Source organism: Colletotrichum higginsianum, chromosome 9 (assembly GCF_001672515.1).
Source record: "Colletotrichum higginsianum IMI 349063 chromosome 9, whole genome shotgun sequence".
NCBI classification, from domain to species: Eukaryota; Fungi; Ascomycota; class Sordariomycetes; order Glomerellales; family Glomerellaceae; genus Colletotrichum; species Colletotrichum higginsianum.
The window spans coordinates 1,890,309-1,907,485 of record NC_030961.1 but is presented as its reverse complement, the minus strand read 5'-3'; the positions used below and the strand labels follow the sequence as shown (position 1 = coordinate 1,907,485).

At 55.8% G+C, this 17,177-nt stretch overlaps 4 protein-coding genes across 4 annotated transcripts; 3 read left to right on the top strand and 1 right to left on the bottom strand.

The window, feature by feature from the left end:
• Positions 1-832: 832 nt before the first annotated feature.
• Positions 833-2,926, top strand: CH63R_12815 (FAD binding domain-containing protein; the record flags this gene model as incomplete). Its single annotated transcript, XM_018307789.1, has 4 exons — positions 833-878; positions 941-1,563; positions 1,620-1,913; positions 1,967-2,926. The coding sequence occupies 4 exons, from the start codon at positions 833-835 to the stop codon at positions 2,924-2,926; spliced, it is 1,923 nt and encodes a 640-aa protein (XP_018152206.1).
• A 1,044-nt stretch (positions 2,927-3,970) lies between these two features.
• Positions 3,971-7,787, top strand: CH63R_12814 (Ulp1 protease family protein; the record flags this gene model as incomplete). Its single annotated transcript, XM_018307788.1, has 3 exons — positions 3,971-5,254; positions 5,306-5,396; positions 5,449-7,787. The coding sequence occupies 3 exons, from the start codon at positions 3,971-3,973 to the stop codon at positions 7,785-7,787; spliced, it is 3,714 nt and encodes a 1,237-aa protein (XP_018152205.1).
• Positions 7,788-10,555: 2,768 nt separating this feature from the next.
• CH63R_12813 (uncharacterized protein) lies at positions 10,556-12,161 on the bottom strand (the record flags this gene model as incomplete). Its single annotated transcript, XM_018307787.1, has 4 exons — positions 10,556-10,693; positions 10,761-11,347; positions 11,617-11,684; positions 11,950-12,161. 4 exons carry the CDS (start codon positions 12,159-12,161, stop codon positions 10,556-10,558), a joined length of 1,005 nt encoding a protein of 334 aa, XP_018152204.1.
• A 3,478-nt stretch (positions 12,162-15,639) lies between these two features.
• CH63R_12812 (uncharacterized protein) lies at positions 15,640-16,085 on the top strand (the record flags this gene model as incomplete). The annotated part of the gene is made up of 2 exons (XM_018307786.1): positions 15,640-15,949; positions 16,012-16,085. 2 exons carry the CDS (start codon positions 15,640-15,642, stop codon positions 16,083-16,085), a joined length of 384 nt encoding a protein of 127 aa, XP_018152203.1.
• Positions 16,086-17,177: the final 1,092 nt, after the last annotated feature.

The window sequence follows — 17,177 nt, the reverse complement described above, 5'->3', positions numbered from 1 at the left end:
TCCCCGCACTTTGCCTTCTCCAACTCCCGAGAACCCCAAGACGAATTTGATGTGGACCAAGTTTCCAGTGGCCAAGACTTCTGGAGGCGCCACACATCGGGCCAGATGCCGTCCCCAACTGCCTTTCTGTTCTCCTTCCTCGACTGACTGAGCAAAGGTACCACATGCATGCCCACCCCCGGCGCCTATCGTCAACAAACCCCACTAACAACTTGCCGACTCGACTTCCCGAGTCCCACCCAGGGATGACGGGACACCTCTCAGTCTACTGCCTTCACGCTCTCTCGGTATCTCTTTCATTCCCGTTGTCTCTCTCTCTCCTCCAGGTGTCCCCTCGGAGGTGCCACGCCGAGCAAGCACCCCTCTTTCTCCATGGCGCACCTGTCCGTCACCCCGACTTAATTGAGCGGCATGACCTCAACGCCGAAGACAGCGAGCGCACTTGGCTGCTTGACTGGGAAGTATCCATCCCTAGAAGGTAGATAGATGCCCCTCCAAGTGTGGGGATTTTGAAGTTCCCGGTCAGCGTTGCCGTCCCCAACCTACTTCCCGATGTCGATGCCGGCCTCTTGGACCCTTCGGATCAGTCTCACTGATAGAATTATCTCCCCGCCGTCCACCAAGCCGTCCATCCTACCCGTGGCCCGCTTAGGAAGTTTGTGCCAATCGGTCCGTAGCCATATATAACACCTACTCGTTGCCTCCTATACCTTTCCTCACGACTCTCTTGAGAGCATTCTTCATCTAAACCCTTTGTGTGATACCCAATATTGTCAACTCCCCCAACTTCACCCTTCGTTCAGCCACACGTTGCGCTTGCTGTTACTGCAACATGGAGACGCAGCCTGATCGCCAGCCAGGCACTCATTATGACATCGGTAAGTGCCCTCTCTTCTGTACGCCATCGCCGAGTTGCACGTTGACGTGCCTGTTTTTAAAGTCATTGTCGGTGCTGGACCCGTGGGTTTGATGCTGTCGACCATCCTGGCCAGATGGGGATACAAGATCAAGCACATTGACAACCGAGCGGAGCCGACGCCAACCGGAAGAGCCGACGGCATCCAGCCTCGTTCCCTTGATCTGCTTCGCAACATGGGACTCAAGTCGGCCATCATGGCTCACAAGCCAGCTAGGGTCTATGAAGTTGCTTTCTGGGACCCACCGAAATCTGGCAGTGGCATTGCGAGAACCGGAACGTGGGCCAGTTGCCCCGACTTCATTGACGCCAGATATCCCTTCACGACACTTCTGCACCAAGGTCACATTGAGCGAGTCTTCATCGACGACCTCAGCAAGAACGGTGTTCAGATTCAGCGACCATGGACAATCACGGGGTTTACTTCCGACGAGACAAAGAACCCCGCGTACCCTGTGGAAGTTCAACTAGAGCACGTCGACGGGACAGCCCGCGAGACATTGCGTGCCAAGTATCTTTTTGGTGGCGAAGGTGCCCGCTCATTCATCAGAAATCAGCTGCAGATCGGAATCAAACACAAGGACCCCATCTCTCACGTATGGGGTGTCATGGATGGCGTTGTCAAGACCGACTTCCCTGACATCAAGGTGAGCGGCCTGACAGAAAGACGTGCACCAAGAGACCATGGCTGACAGCGCCGCAGATGAAATGCACGATCCACAGCAAGCACGGTTCCATCATGGTTATTCCCCGCGAAGCGAACATGGTCCGCCTATACATCCAAATCGCATCCTCGACCGACCCCGACTTCGACCCGCGGAAGACGGCCACCGAGCAAGAAGTGCAAGAATCGGCCAAGCGTATCCTTCATCCATACTCCATCGAATGGGAAAGGACCGAGTGGTACTCCGTCTACCCCATCGGACAAGGCATTTCTGACCGGTACACGCTGGATCAAAGAGTGTTTCTCGGCGGCGATGCCTGCCACACTCATAGCGTGAGCATCCTACCGTCTCGCCATCCAATCCCCGTCACTGACAGAAGAACCAGCCCAAGGCCGGTCAGGGTATGAACACTGCGTTCTTGGATGCGCAGAACCTGGCTTGGAAGATACATGTTGTGGAGTCGGGATTCGCACAACGCGACATCCTCAAGACCTATGAGACTGAGCGAAGGGATGTAGCCGAGACGCTGCTCAACTTTGACAACAAGTATGCCAAGTTGTTTTCGCAAAGACCCGATGCTGCCAGCGAAGCCCAGGCAGCCACCGAGAAGACGGCCTTGGCGGATCAGGTCGAGAACCAGTTCATCCAGACTTTCAAGGAGTCTTGCGAGTTCACGAGTGGCTACGGCGTGGCATACAAGCCGAACACCCTGAACTGGTCCAAGACACATGGTGCCAAGTCGCCCCTGATCCATCCCGACGGCACCAAGCTTCGCACCGGCCGCCTCTTCATGAATGCTGATGTGACGAGGGTTGTCGATGCCAACGTCGTTCATCTCGAGCAGGAAATCCCGCTGAACGGCTCTTTTCGCATCTTTGTGTTCGCAGGGAAGCCCTCGACCACGCGGGGCGCGCTCAGGGACTTTGCCAGCCACCTCAACAACAAGCGGTCATTCTACGCTACATACATCAGGGATGACGTGAACAGCGTCTCACATCATGAACAGCATAACCCACACAGCTTATTTTTCACATTGTGCACCATTTTCGCGGCCAAGAGAAGCACCATCGAGATTTCCCGCGACGTACCGGAGGTGCTGGCGCGATACCGCGACCATGTTTACGCGGACGACAGATGGGACCACCGCGTCCCAGGTGCCAAGGCGGCAGCGCATGCCAAGTTGGGACTTGATGAAGAGAGGGGTGGTGTTGTTGTCGTGCGTCCTGACGGCTACGTTGGCATGGTGGCCAAGCTGGTAGAAGGCAGCGGTACGGTTGACGCCTTGAACGAATATTTCGGTGCATTTTGCACTAAGAAGCTTGGAGAGACGCTGGCGCAACTGTGATGCCCACAGGTGGTTTTCGTAGCATACCCAAGTCTACATGTACATATACTAAGGGTTTGTACTTACTGGCGTCCTGGAACGAGACATGGTCTAGACTTCTGAACATTAAGAGGGGTGTTGCGACTCCTCATATTAGGTAGAATGGACACCTGGCCTGGTGTCTTGTAATCCCTTAGCTTTGAAATGCATTTTTTGTCATTATTCAGACTACTGATCGTGTTTTCGGTCAGAACAGGCGCTGTCGAGTTCCCGTCCAGGACGCTGGAACATGTCTACCTACCTATTTAGCTAAAATGCAGGTCAATCCTTCATCTTTTACACGGATTTGAGCTTGGGAGTGCAGAGGCGCAGAGCTGGCCCCTAAAAATTGTTTTGCATCGATCGGGTTGCGGAACTCAGATGAGCCTAAAATTGGCATTTTTGAGGGGTTAGTCGCTCCTTCTATGGCTGTCATAAGCTGCGTGGCGGTGGGGCTGCGCTGCGAGCGGCCTGCTGTGCCGCCTTACCTCATTTCCCTTCGCTCTTCCTACCGGAGCTGTCGAAAACTGCAGGCACTCTTTCCTCAACTCCATCAGAAACTCCGTCGCACCCCCCCGATGGGGATTTCGCAGTTTCCTACCGCATCGCCTGCGCCTTCCTCCCCCCCTTAACCTCGTGCGATTCTTTGACGAGCCCGCTTACGTGAATTCTGTCTTTTTCTCTCTTTCTCTTGCCGCCTAGTAGACACTGCGTCTTCTTTCTTTCCACACAACAAACCGACGCGCCTCGCCTTGCGACGAACCTCGTCAACCTCTCAACCTTCTGTACTTTAACTTCACATCACGACCCAGTCCTCGCGTCGCGACAGCAGCAACGAGCCAATTCAACCACTTGCTTTCTCGACGATTTCGGGTCGCGCAGCTCCAGAAGCACTGTAAAATCCCCGGCGTCGTCTTTTTCGTCCCGTCCGACCTTTCATTTCCGCCTGTTTTCCTTTGCGCCTTGGACTTTTTCTGAATACCCCGGGCTCGACTTTCGAGCCTCGCACTTTCCCAGCTAACAACCATGGCGTCAGAGCAGCTGAAGCACCAGGGCCGACCTCCTCCCCGACAAAAGAGCAAGATCCGCTATCTTAGTTCTTTTGAGGAGCTCATTGCGAGCCGCAAACCACGACCCAACTCCCCCGCGCCCGCGAAACTGACGACATTCAGATACAGCTGGGAACCCCATCCGACCAGTCCCAGCCTTATCGTCAACCCAGGTCTCGACCGACGCGACCCCCTCGCCGGAATTGTTGCACCTCGTCAATTGACTACCTACCTCAGTCGTCACTACCATTTGCAGTTTGGTCAACAACGGGCCGGACGGAAATCCGAACCCAGCCCCAACCCCAACCCGCGACCTATCTTGAATCAGGAGCAACTTCGGATCGATCGCCACAATCACCGGCTCAGACGAAAGCCCCGCCCTACTTCAGGACAGATCGAGGATACCACTCGCGCATTTCCCGAGCGACCGAGTAGACTAATATTCGAACCCCATCTAGATAGGGTAAGGCCAGCCCCCCAGCTGCCGAAGACCGATTACAGCCTTGTTCGCCATCTTCCCGGGAACAAGTCATCGTTCGAAGACCCTTTCGTTGGCAAGCCTTCGACCACGAATAGCATCGGCGTCTGTGTCCCTCCTTTCCCAAGATCTCAGCAAGCCGAATACCTCAGACGCGCGACTACCTCGCACCTACCCGCAACGAAGGCCGCTTGTGTCGGCAAGACCCTACGGCACCTGCCTGATCTGGGCACCTTACTCTTCGCGTCTAACAATACCAAGACGAGAGGAACACGTGAGCTGAAGAGATTTACACCTCAGCGGCACGCGAGAAAGGACTTGATTGACCCAACAAGCCCAATCAGTGTTGAGGAGGTGGCAAATACCACACCTCGTGTCGGAAACACTTTCCTCAGCTCTACCGATCCCTTCACCAATCTTCATACTCTGCGGGCGCCGCCCGGAGCCTTTCCGATCTCTCCTGAGCAGCCCAAGCGGCCGATCCTTGTCCGAGTGGCGGATAGCTCGAGAACGCGGGATTGTATTCTTGAAGGAGCGCATTGCGATATCACCACTTTCCAGTCTGCGGGACACAAGTCACTGTCCTCTGATCAAGGCTCCCTTCGCTCCAGCCCGTTAGGTCTCGCCCAAAGCTTACCTGTTTCCAACCCATCCCGCAAGCGGCGGGCCGAAGACTCGGAGCTGGACCTGATCGTAGCGAATGCGGCCGATCAGAGTCAGCCTGAGCAGGAGCCACTCAGCTACATCTCGAGTCCTGCAAGTGTGGCTTCAGACGAAGGAATTGTGAGTTGTCGAATAGGGTCCTCTCAGTGCTCTGCTAATGGATTGCAACAGAGACGTCAGGGCCGTGCGACTTGGCTCATCAATATCATGACCTCAGTCCGAGGCGCTGTTACAAAGGTCTCCAGTAGCATTGCTGGCTATGGTGAGTTTGCCGGTGTTGGCACTGCGCTGGTCGATTTTAACCAATGCACTAGTGTACCCTCGCAACTACGACGTTGTTGAGCGCCACTTGCGCGATCCTCAAACCGGCAATGTTACCACGAAGCGCATGAGATTGGAACTTTTCGACGACTCTGTTGATGAAAGCATGACTGCAGGACAGTCTCAATCTGTCCACTCGGAGACATCCAAAACCAATCTTGTTTGGGTCGACGAATCAACAAGAGTCGCCCATTGGCATCAAGTGGCTCCACTTGTTCGAACATTTCGAAACATCAGCCGCCGGCTTGAAAAGGGGCTATCGGGCCCCAGAGACGGTTCTTCTGCCTTCCGAATGAACGACGATGCCCTCTCGCAGCGCATATGCACCCTCGGTGCCTACATCGATGTTTTTCAGCAGACAGCGTTCGTCCTCGAAAGCATTTATTCTCACACTTTCCTTGGGAGACTGAAGAGTACCTTTAAATTTCCTCAGTCGACAATGGACTACAACATGAGCGCGGACGAGTTTCTTGCTATTACGGCGGCAAAAGAATTTGTGGATAACTTCCCCGACGAATGCGCTCATGTTCTGACCGAGTCTGGTGTCCCGCAGCGGGTTCTCAAGGGCATTGGAGCCGACCTGGACGCCCTCGTAAGTCGAAAGCCGATGCCCAATCTTGTTCAGCGAGCCGGGTTAGTCGGCAAAGTCATGAGTTTCTTCCGGGGGCGCGACAGCTTTGGCATCGACGCATCTGACGATCCTGTCTCGAGGATCGACGTTGAGATGCCCGGAACCTTCCCCGACACGTTGGCGAAAAGCGAGTCAGTGGAGGAAGCCGTCGAACCGAGAGACGCACCCGAATACCGACCGGCCACGAAGACCGGCTACGTCCCTCCTGTCAGAACCACTGATGCTTATACCTTCGTTCGGGAGCATCTGGCCGAGATTGCGGCAAAGCGACGGACTGCTTACAAGGAGGTGCCCCCTGGTATGACGCCAGAAGACCTGCTCCCTGGACTGAACCAGGCGTCTATCCTCAAGAAGGACAGTCCATCTCCCGTTATATTGAAACGACTCCAGAAGGCGCGGGGTCTGAAGAGGGTGCAATTTTCGCCATCGATAAAGCCGTTGACGCCCTCGTCAACCAAATCAGCCGGCTTGTTCAAGAAGCTCTTCCGTTCGCCCATCATGATCGGCTCGCCGCTTCGGCGCGTCACCGAGAGCAGCTCCTTGAGCGACACACAGACCGATGGCTCACCCGATAATTGCAGCTCCAATGGACCAGAACAGCACGTGGGTGCCGAGCCAGAGACCGACAACACGTCGGAGCATAGCGATGGAGAGGCTCTTGCGGCTAGATGCAAGCCCCGCCTTGTACAGCATCTGAACAAATCTCTGAACGGCCTCGAAGCCAAGGGCTTTTTCGTAAAGAATAACCCCCGTGAACCGTCACCTTGCCCCCCAAGCCCTCCAACCCTGGCAGGTCTGAACATCTCGGACGACAAAGAAGAGGAGCTCGAGGACCTTTCCCTCCACCTACAGTTATTGTTTGACGTCGACAAGGCACGTCGAAGAGAGGAGGAGGAAAGAAAGGCCAGAGAAAATGAGGCCGAGAAGCTGCGCAAGACCGGCGGGCTTCGCGCTCCTCGAAAACGTTTGGTCACTTCATTGTCGGCAGAATGGTCTCAGAAGGTGTCGGCTTTGTTGCAAGCCAGCTCTTCCAAGACACTCGCCATCACGGCTGAGAGCATTGAGCTCAAGAAACATGACTTCGCCAAGGTGATTCCACAGACAGAATGGCTCAACGACGAGATTGTCAACGGCTCGCTGCAGTGGCTCGATCGCTATGTCAACGCAGCCGCAGGCGCTGCAGACGTAAAATCACCAAACCGGATTTGCCTGGCGATGGGTTCGTTCTTTTACAAAAGATTGGAGGACAACGGCGTGCAAAACACTGAACGAGCACTTCGCCGATATGGAGTTACGAAGGCAAACTTTCTGAAGCTTGAGACGATTCTCATGCCCATCTGCAAGAACAACCACTGGACGTTACTCGTTGTTCGGCCCCAGAAGCGAACGGTATCGCACATGGACTCCTTCAACCCGAAAGGCTCGGTCGCCCATACCAACAGAGCCTTGTCTTGGGTCGAAGCCTTCTTGGGAAGCGACTACAAACCAAGCGAGTGGAGGTCGGTCTGTCACGAAGCTCCGCAGCAGACGAATGGCTACGACTGCGGTGTCTTCACCATCACGAACGGAATGTGTCTGGCTCTCGGCCTCAATGCCATTGACGCTTATTCTGGCGACGATCTGCCACTGCAGCGTCTCCGACTCGCCGGGATGCTGCTGAACAGGGGCTTCAGCGGCGAATTTGATCTTGCTGGCCTCTGAGCCACCAACAAAATGTCTTGTTCTTACCTCCTCGTGCGGAAAAGCAGACCGAAGAAGCCGAGGTATCATAGCCGGACTTTCCCCCTTCATGATCGAAGAGTCATCTTTCGTATGTAGTTGGGCATGCCCGAATCGAGCAATCGCGGAAGAGGGTGGGAACGAAAGCGTTCGTCCCAATTGCGTATCATTATCATTATCACCGCATTTTTCCTCGAGGAGGAAAAGGAGCATGGGCAACTTGGCGTTGACCAAAAGTGTTTGGGAGTTCTGGAATACCACATAGTGTCTTGCTAAGATGCTTGTACGAGTCTTTGTTTCTTCTTCTTTTTTTTTTAAGATCTTGTTCTACTATGGGTTCTCGGTGGTCATTTAGGAAAGATGATATGACGAGAACAAGCGGCTTCTCTTGCTCATAGGTAGCAAGACATACCGCACGACGAAAAAAGCAGAAAGGTCTGGTTGGTACTATTCCTAAATCCCACACACGCACTTGTCGGGTGATGAAGGCATCCAGTTCGTGAGGTATTAGGCTTCACTAATCGAGCCTTGACGACCCAAGTCCACTGGCCCAGGGCAGCCCGGCGGGGTTCGTGTCGGATGATTTCCCTCCCCCCTTTCTCTTCTTGAAATTTTCGTCCAGAGCCCTAGGATGGATATGGGCAACTGTGCGTTGTCCAGTTTAAACAAAGTGGTGATTTGACTCACTCATCCCAACCGCACACGTATTCGCTGCCTGCATGGACAAGGCATAGCCCGAGTCACCCCTTCCGGCCTCGTGTCTAGCCAGGGTTTCGGTGCCGGCCGGACAGGAAGCTCGGGGGGGCGGTATCTGGGTGATCCGTTCGTACCTTGGGTATACGGACCTACCTGGGCCGATATCGTCGTGTTCGCCCGCTAAGAAGACATGCTTTTCATTGGCCGGAAGGCCTTCCGCCCTGGTCATTGTGGCAGGCAAGAAAAAGGCTCGGTTTCAGGTGCGGGACGCCGAGCATCGAGACAAGCGCGCAACGCCCCTCTCCCGGCCCGGACGATGGGGCTTGGTTGAGGGGCTCTATGTCTTGTTGGCGATAGCATTCCAACCGCACGCGCGCCGACCGCGGCTTCGCGAGTTACAGACGCATTCGGGACAACTCTCTCTGCCTGCCTGCCTGCCTGCCTGCCTCTGTATCTCTTCATCACTTGTTGTTACGAGATACTGACATAAACACCCGCCGAGCCCCATCACCCCAAGGCCATAGGCAAAGAGGCTAGATAGAGATGGTGGGGGGATGGGGGGTTGCTGACTTGGTCCCAAGAGGCGATAAACGCAGGCTGGCACTAGGAAAGTGCACCGTTCCATGCTGTCTGTCGTACCTCCCTCATTGTCTGAGTCCAGCCAGCCCTGGAAGAGGCAAAACAAGGCTGGCTGATACTCCACTATTTTCTTCTAGTTTTTTTTTCTCCCTTTCTTTTCTTTCTGTGTGTTGTTGATGTTGCGAGGCAGCCATCAATACTTTGGGCCCCTCAACGATCGACCCAAGGGTTCAGGCTGTCCCGTCGGTCTGATACATGTGAGATGGGCGCCAAGTGACGGGCGGGAGGAGGAGCTTTCAAGGGTCCGGCGATTCAGGCAGATGCATGCATTGTCGATGGATTGGCGCTTCCGAGGTGGCAAGTCGCAGGTTTTTTCCCCCTTCCCTCTTCCCTCATTCTCTCCCTCTCTCGTGTTCCCTTCTTGGAACAAGGGGTCCGCGTTCGTTGCGTATCCGTATGCTCGCAGGTAGTAGGTACGCGTAGGTACGGCGGCGCAGCGGGGGGTGGGTTTTTCCTTACCAAAATACGGCGACGGCCACACCGCGTGGTGGGCGGGTATTTGGCGTTGAGCTGTCAAACCCCTCCATCGATTGACAGGAAGCAGGCGGGAAAGTCAATTCGGGCCCCCCTGTCCTGCCGTGTTGCTGTCGCCCAGGCTTCAACCGATCTCCATCAACTCACGAGGTGGAGACGTTGCGATTGAGACGTTCAGGTTGTAGGAATGGGTTAGCAAACGTTGTTGTCGGGTTATTGGAGCTTATCACTCGGGCTGTCCGTCCGCATGTCTTAGTCATCATGTCAGACAGTCCGCCGACATATCTATCGCCCTCGACGGGACCAGGGAACAAGCAGCAGATCCGGGGATTTGGAGGGGGGGGGGGAATCTATTCGCTGTCCCTGCCGATCGTCGTCCGTACGTACACAGTCCTGGGCAGGGTTCAATGTGGTTGTCGTGGGACGGACGTGGGACGTGAGCGGGCCGATTAAGAGTCAGGTCTTGCTCTTCGAGTCTGACAGCGGCATTTCCAGCCAGCCGAGAGTCTCGGACCCTGAACATGACGGGAGAAGACAGGGGAAAAGACAGGCTTCACGAGCCTCGTGCATGGCACGTACGACGTTGTGGGCTTGCATTCTGGACCTGGCGACAACGACGGAGGGCGGCGCCTGGCGGTTTGGTCGAACAGCTTTCGGACGTGGCACGCTCAGTCGGGCCCTCGGGTAGGGAGACCCGGAGACGAACTGCTGGATTGATGGTTCTGCGGGTTGGCCAAGGAAAACCACTACAGTTTTCCTCGGCGCAACTCGATCAGAGAGCGGCCCGTCCATCCCAAGTCAGCAGGTCATTGCTTGCCGAACAGTAAATCATGAACAGACACACGTCGCACTCTATGCCTGGCTGTAAGCCACTTCGAGACAGGGAGCAGAGCTGGCAGGTCACACCACAACGTATTGCAAGCCCTGACGACCAAGGTGGTCTAGTTGGACGCCCGTCCTCGCAACGGATGTTGGCCGTGTGGCAACCGACGCCGTTGGCTATCTGGGCGACTCCCAACGGCGGGCGACTTGGCAGCGACGGCGGCAGCCGACTCGTTGGGCCGGTCAGCCGGGCTCGCCTAAGATTGTGGTCTCTGTACATACACGCGTTGCTCTGCAAAAGAACTCTCGTCTCGTGCCACACACGATGAGGTGTTGACTCGCGATGGCGCGAAAGTGAGAGCGAAGCGTGGTGCGTTCCGGCGTCACCGCGCTACTCGAAGGAGTTGTGGAGAAGACCTGGGCGGCTAGGTGGGCAAAGCAGCTGAAAATTCGAGCACCGGTCTGGGCAAGAATTGGGATGTCGGCGCCATGCGGGCGGGCGGGCGGACGGGCATCGGCGCCTCGGGTGTGTGCGATGTAAATTGGGATTGGGAAGCAAAGTCGGGCTCCCGGCGACGCCGTCGGCGTTATGGAACATTGCCTGTGTCGCTGCTGGCTGGGGAGGCAGGCGCCCGTGCAAGCAACTGCTCGCTCGTGAAGTGGTACCTGATGGACATGCAGTACGGTGAGGGCGGTTGTGGCTGACATGGGCCGGGATCCGATGGGTTTCTCGAGGTTGGGTTGCGACTTGTTGATGGTGTGTTCTCTTCCCGTCCCATGACATGGCCCCCATATCCAAGCATATCCAAGGTGCCGCCGCAGTGCGTGACCGGATTGCGTCGTGTTGCCTGCGGTCCCCCCGGCTTCCAGCACACAAGTCCCTCCGTGCTGGACGTCCTGGCCACTGGCCACTGCGTCAGTGTCAGTGCCAGTGATGCGTTCCACCCGTAGCCGCCGTACAGTAGCACGCAGGACGTCTGTCTATTTGCAGGGCGCGGCATGCATTGCTGCCACGAACGCAGATTTCAAGATCGGAAGGTTCAGGTCAGGATGGCCCGGGATCGATCAAGGTCCAGCTGAGCCGGAAGGGCACTAGGCCGTAAATGGAAGGGTTCCAGAAGCAATTGGTTTGCCACAATGGCGACATGTTCATTTTCCCCCTCTGGAGCTTTCGGCGCACGTATCTGTACACCATCGCGGGAGGGTGTCTCGCAGGGTGTCCTGCCAGCCAGTCCAGTAGCAGCCTTGCTATGGGGATGTGTTGTTGTTTATGTTTTTTATTTTAAAAAAAAAATGCTGCATGCCACACTCGGCTCAGTTCCGATGGGGCGGAGACAAGCGATTGATTTATCACCTTGCCAGTGAGGTTGCATAGGAGCGTAACTTTTTTTCAATGGCGCGTGTCTCTGTGTGCTTGTGTGTGCAATGCAAACAGCCCATCGCAGAACAGACGGACGTGACAACGACATGGATGGCCCTCGCCGAGGACGTCCCGATAATGATGTGCGCTTACATAACAGCAATGTACAGGTAGATCGGGGGTGTGCCGCTCCTTCTCCATCGTGAGGCCCGTAATTTCCTAGCCGTTGCTCTCCGCGCACACAAGGGACAGGGAGGAAGGACGAAGCCAGCACGCACGGAAGGTGCCAAAGAACCTTCTCTGCGCATTCCTATTCGGCCGATGACGACATTGGGCTCCGGATTGCCTTTTCCCGGGTTTGACATTTTTGCTTTTGCATTTGGCTTTGCATCTTCTGTGTTCTGTTTTGGGTCTTCTCACCCTGCTTTCTTTGCTCGCGGATACCTGGGTACCTAGTTGGGTAGACTTCAATCGTTGTACGATGCAATGTCTCGCGGTTCCGTCTCCGTGTTATGTCCGTTTCTCGTCCAATCCTTCCAGAATCCAAATTCATTCCTTCCATCATCCGTCATCCGTCACCCGTCATGTCATCCTTGGACCGTCCCTTTGATCGTCATGGCCTAGACTGGGCCTCTACATTCCGTCCTGTTTTCGCATTGTTGGGCGCATCCCCCTCTGTGCTTTACCTGCCGTGCCAAGGTATCTTCTCGGCCCCTCTAAACAGTGTTTGGCGATCGTCCCGGGGGCAGACTCCAAAAGGCCGGTCAGTGCGATGTCACTCCAAGCCCTCGGATAGAAAACTCTGGAGTCTGGAATGTTGACCGCATTGTCAAGCACCTGGATTACGGCAAACAAATCACTCATTCCGTGACTCCGTATCTCCACACTTGTCCGAAGAGAGAGCAAACTGCAACAACAATAACAAAAAAGGAAAACGGGGTGGGGGGGGGGGGGGGGGGTGAACTCCTGCCCAACGTGGAAGCCCCAGCTACGGACTCGCCGTTGGACTGGGCCACGCACTTGAGGGACTTGGTCCCCCAAGCGGTGGGAGCATGCCTATCCACTCTACACATACGTCCGCACACGTCCGCACACGTCCGCACACGCCCGCCGGAAAGGAGATCGTATGTTGCCGTCGGCCTCGCAAACGGCCGAATAGAACAGCAATAGGAGTCTCATCCTACACGCGAGAATAAGACGAAGAACAAAGGCGCGGCTCTCATGCCGACGTCAGCCACTCGTAATCCGTATTCCCTGTCATCTTTCATGGGCGGGAAAAATGTTCTTGACATTACGGATGGACCGACACAGGGTGCGTCCCACGTCGGACGTTAGATCGAGATACATGCAACCTGCGAGGGTGGATGCAGTCAGTATGATCGGCGCATGCGTAGAAGCGCGGGAGAAGAAAAGCCCCAAACTTCAACAGAAACAAAAGCTTCTGCAGCGGTTTCTGGAACCCTGCGGAGCCCAAAGCCTTGAGAGGCTCCAGAGCCCACCAAAGTCGATGCACCGCTGCCTTTTTTTTGCTTCCCTCGCCCATCATCTCAGGCTTGCCGAGCCGCCTCGGATGATGAATAAGTATTCCGACCTGACTAACCCACCCGACCTCCTCCTTCATGTCGTCAGCTCCGTGGCGCGTCGAAAGCCTCAACGTCGCTTTGCCTTGGCCAACACAGCCCTGCCTTGTCCCGTCCCGTGCATCCGTGGAACTTAATTAACTTCCAAGCTTCGTTGGAAAGTATACGGATACATGCCTGCCCTGCCCTGCAATGTTGGGCCTGCTCGTGCCGCCGCCACACACTCTTGGCATTTGCACTTGTCTTTTTCAGCCTGAGATCGTCCGTCACCACGACGGCCCCGAAACCGTGACCGTGTAACGCCTGGTTGCAAACGGTTGGCAGATGGCATGATGGGTTCGCACGTGGGCCCAGCCACGATTTGCACTATCTATAGCAATTGGGAGGGGCCCGTCAGACGTGCATTGATCAGCTCAATGGTTGGTTATAGGCCCCCCCTCCGTCTTCGGAACCTACGTAGGTAAGGTTGGTAGGCACTTATGACGGTTTGTGGTTGTTAGTGGAAGTGTACCGGTGTTGCAGCGTCTGTCAACTTGATTGACCGATGAAAGCTTCAGAGTTGAGCCCCTAGACTCTGGCGTGTGAAGACCACCGTCAACCACTATACGTAGGTATACGATATTTTGTTCAAACCCGCCCAAGAGTCAGGTGAATCAACCACATCGGCCAGCGTTGAATCAAGACGAACCCGAACATCGCCGGAGACGGACTGGCTGGTCAGAGACGGTTCGACTCGGATTGTTTTTGTATCGGAGGCTGCCTTGGCGGCAACTAAATAAGACAGCCACGCCAGCAACAACACGGAGCTCGAGCCAAGCTCACCGACGACAAGGCAAAGGAGCCCCGACGCCTGCCACGAGCCTCTATCCTTTCTTTTTGCGCTCCCCTTATTCCTTTTCGTCTCTATTCTTCTTCTTCTTTTCTTTCTCGTTCTTCCTTCCCGTCTTCCATTTCCGCCTCCTCGTCACACTGATCGACAGCCACTTCCGTTGCCCCATTCGCATCCGGAACGGCTGCAACTGCAACCCTCTTGGGACCGTGCAGCGCAACGCACTCTCGCACATGCACATGCAGGAAATGGCCAAGGACACTCTCATCAAAGGCGCGCCAAGCAGGCCGAGATGCGTGGCCAAGGCGGCCCCTCCCCTCGTCGGTGAGCTCTGAATGCAAGCCCCTGGGAGCGAAGCGTTGGCGGCCCCATATTCACTCCTCGAACTCGAATTCGAACTCTGGACTCGGGAGTATCTGAAGGTAGACAGGAACTCGCCATGGGCGACATCGATCGATGCTATGTATCAGATATCAGGCTTGCCGTCCCCGCCTCGACGTACCCCGGAAGGAAACCCCTCAACGATCGTCGTGGCGTCGTTGTGTGTGTGGGTTGTCGGCAGACGGTGGGCACACCGCCCCAAATATCAGCCATCTCCAGCCACACATGTCCCACTCTCCCCCCCTCCCGGTGCCAAAGCTCGTGACTGTTTGTTTGTTCGTTTGCAACCAGCAACGACGTCGCCCATTTGCTCACTATTCCCGTGAGGGGTCCCGCCATCTGCATCCGTTTGCTCGTTTCTTCCTTCTTGTTTCCTCTGCCTTGCCCCCGCACCTCCGACCATGACCGGCAACCTTGGGCCGAGACATGTGTAAGTAGCCCCTCTTGATAACGGGGGTTCATTGTCAATACAGCAGGCGGCGGCCAGCTGCCAAGCAAGGTTCAAGCGGATGGGGGGCTGCTCGGGTAGGGATGGGGGGAAAGGAAGTGCGGCGGCGGCTTGCGACGGCAGAGGCTCACACGGCCAACTCCCTCGGGTTCGGCGCAGCAGCGCGAGAAAACCCACATAGACCACATGTCATAAGCGGCAGACCATGGTGCGAGTAGACCACGCGAGTCTGGGTGATCCGACGACGATGACTTCACACCGCATCCCCTCACAAAGTCGATCTCCGCCTCCTCCCCAGCCCCGCAAAACGTATCGCCAGCGACAGCAGTCAGGAAGGTGATTCGTGCGGGGGAGGGGGTTATGCCGTCATTCGCGTTGGAAAGGAATAAACGGACGGCCGGTAATAAGCTGTCTCACTCCAGGAATGGGGTGGGCATGGAGTGACATGGAACAAACAAACTACGGAACCACGGACATTGAAAAGTACATCGTAAATAGCCAACAGATCCGAGCAACGCAGCGGTGGCTGTTTGCTCACGGAGAATTCGGACGAATGGCCGCGGCAGCCGCGACTGTCTTTCACTCGGGTGCTACGCCCGGGACCGATGGAGGAGTGGGCGGAGGGAGGGTTCGAATCGGATAAGGTCCTGGGGTCCTTTCAAACCTTCGCGAGCTGTTGCCGATTTGTGGTGTGGCCGGCTGGCCGGGGGGGGGTTTCTTTGCTTTCCCTTCTTTTCACTTTTGTTACACCCGCCATTTCGGCCCCCAAGGGGTTTGCTTCTTTAGACTCCTCTGCACCATCCCCCAGTGTTTGCCGGGATTTAGCTCATATCCCGACGCCCGTCCTGAGTGTCAGCCGCCCCGGCAAGGCAATGAATGTATGGACTGCCACATTCCTCAACTGCCGGGCCAGTGGTGTGGGCGCCCGCCCGCCCGTGTGTGTGTGTGTGTGTGTGTGTGCTGACGTCTCCAACCAGGGTCCGAAAGGGCGTATGAGTGCGTCCAAACACTGATGATGAGATCGAAAGGGTGCTTCTGGCCAAGAGGCTAGATGGAGAGAACTGTTCGTTCACTTGCCCATCTTTCTTCATATTGTGTACCTATGCGACCTCAAGAGGGACCGCCTTGGCAACGTACCTTGGTTCACTTGCCCATCCTGCTGGCTTGCTTGTGTTCTCTCTTCAGCGGCAGGATCCAATGGCCAATCACGGCCACGGAATGGGGTTATTGTATTGCATCAGCTAGATTAGCAGGCAGGCAGGGAACCCGACACGCAAACTCGCCATCGCTAGACTTGTGTGCCCCCCCCTCGTGCGGGCGTCGCGACCCTAGTATTAGTCTTTGAGTGTCACTTTCTGCTTTCGGAAAGCGAACACCTTATACCCGTAGGACGACACCGCACCCTGGGGTACCCGGCATGGGTGATGTGATGGATGCCCTAGGTCAGATGCTCTTGGTTGTCAAGCTGGGATGAATGACGCCGGCAATTATTAAGAGGGAGAAGGGCGGGCTTCTTCTGTTGAAACGCAAAAGCTACCTCTCTCATCGTCGCATTGTCGCCTCATGTCGCGAGGCAACACACCTGAGAGTGAAAGAGACGAGGGGAAAGGCCAAGGAGTGTACCGTACCCGTGCGTTGAAGAGACGTTCGGACAGAAGTTATGACGCCACATGCCGGAATGCGGCACATCGCATCTCGGTCTCACGGGCTCTATCGTTAGTCGTCCCCGGGGTTTTAGCCCCTGCAAAGAGCATGAGGAGGACGGCAAAGCGTCATTCCTCTCCCTTCCGGTCGGACGTAGGTGGTGTGAGTGCGAGTGAGTGACGACGGGCTGGATTCTCCTGGCCCGCCTTGGCTCTGGCACGATGGCGCCCGCATCATAATCATGGCTGTCTCATGGCATTATGCCTCGATCGGAAAGTCGAAGAGCAGCATCCCACTCGCCCGCATAGTGATCAGATATCGGAGCCCATAGCATGGCATGCTCTTATTGCTGATCCACCGCGCTAGTCCTCCCCAAAAGGCATAGGAGTCGGAAGAGGAGACAGGTTAATTAAACATGGCCACTTACCTCAGCGTGCAGCGTGCGCGTTCGCTACAGTAGTTTCCAACATCCATCTGTACATGCATACCCACTGGCATC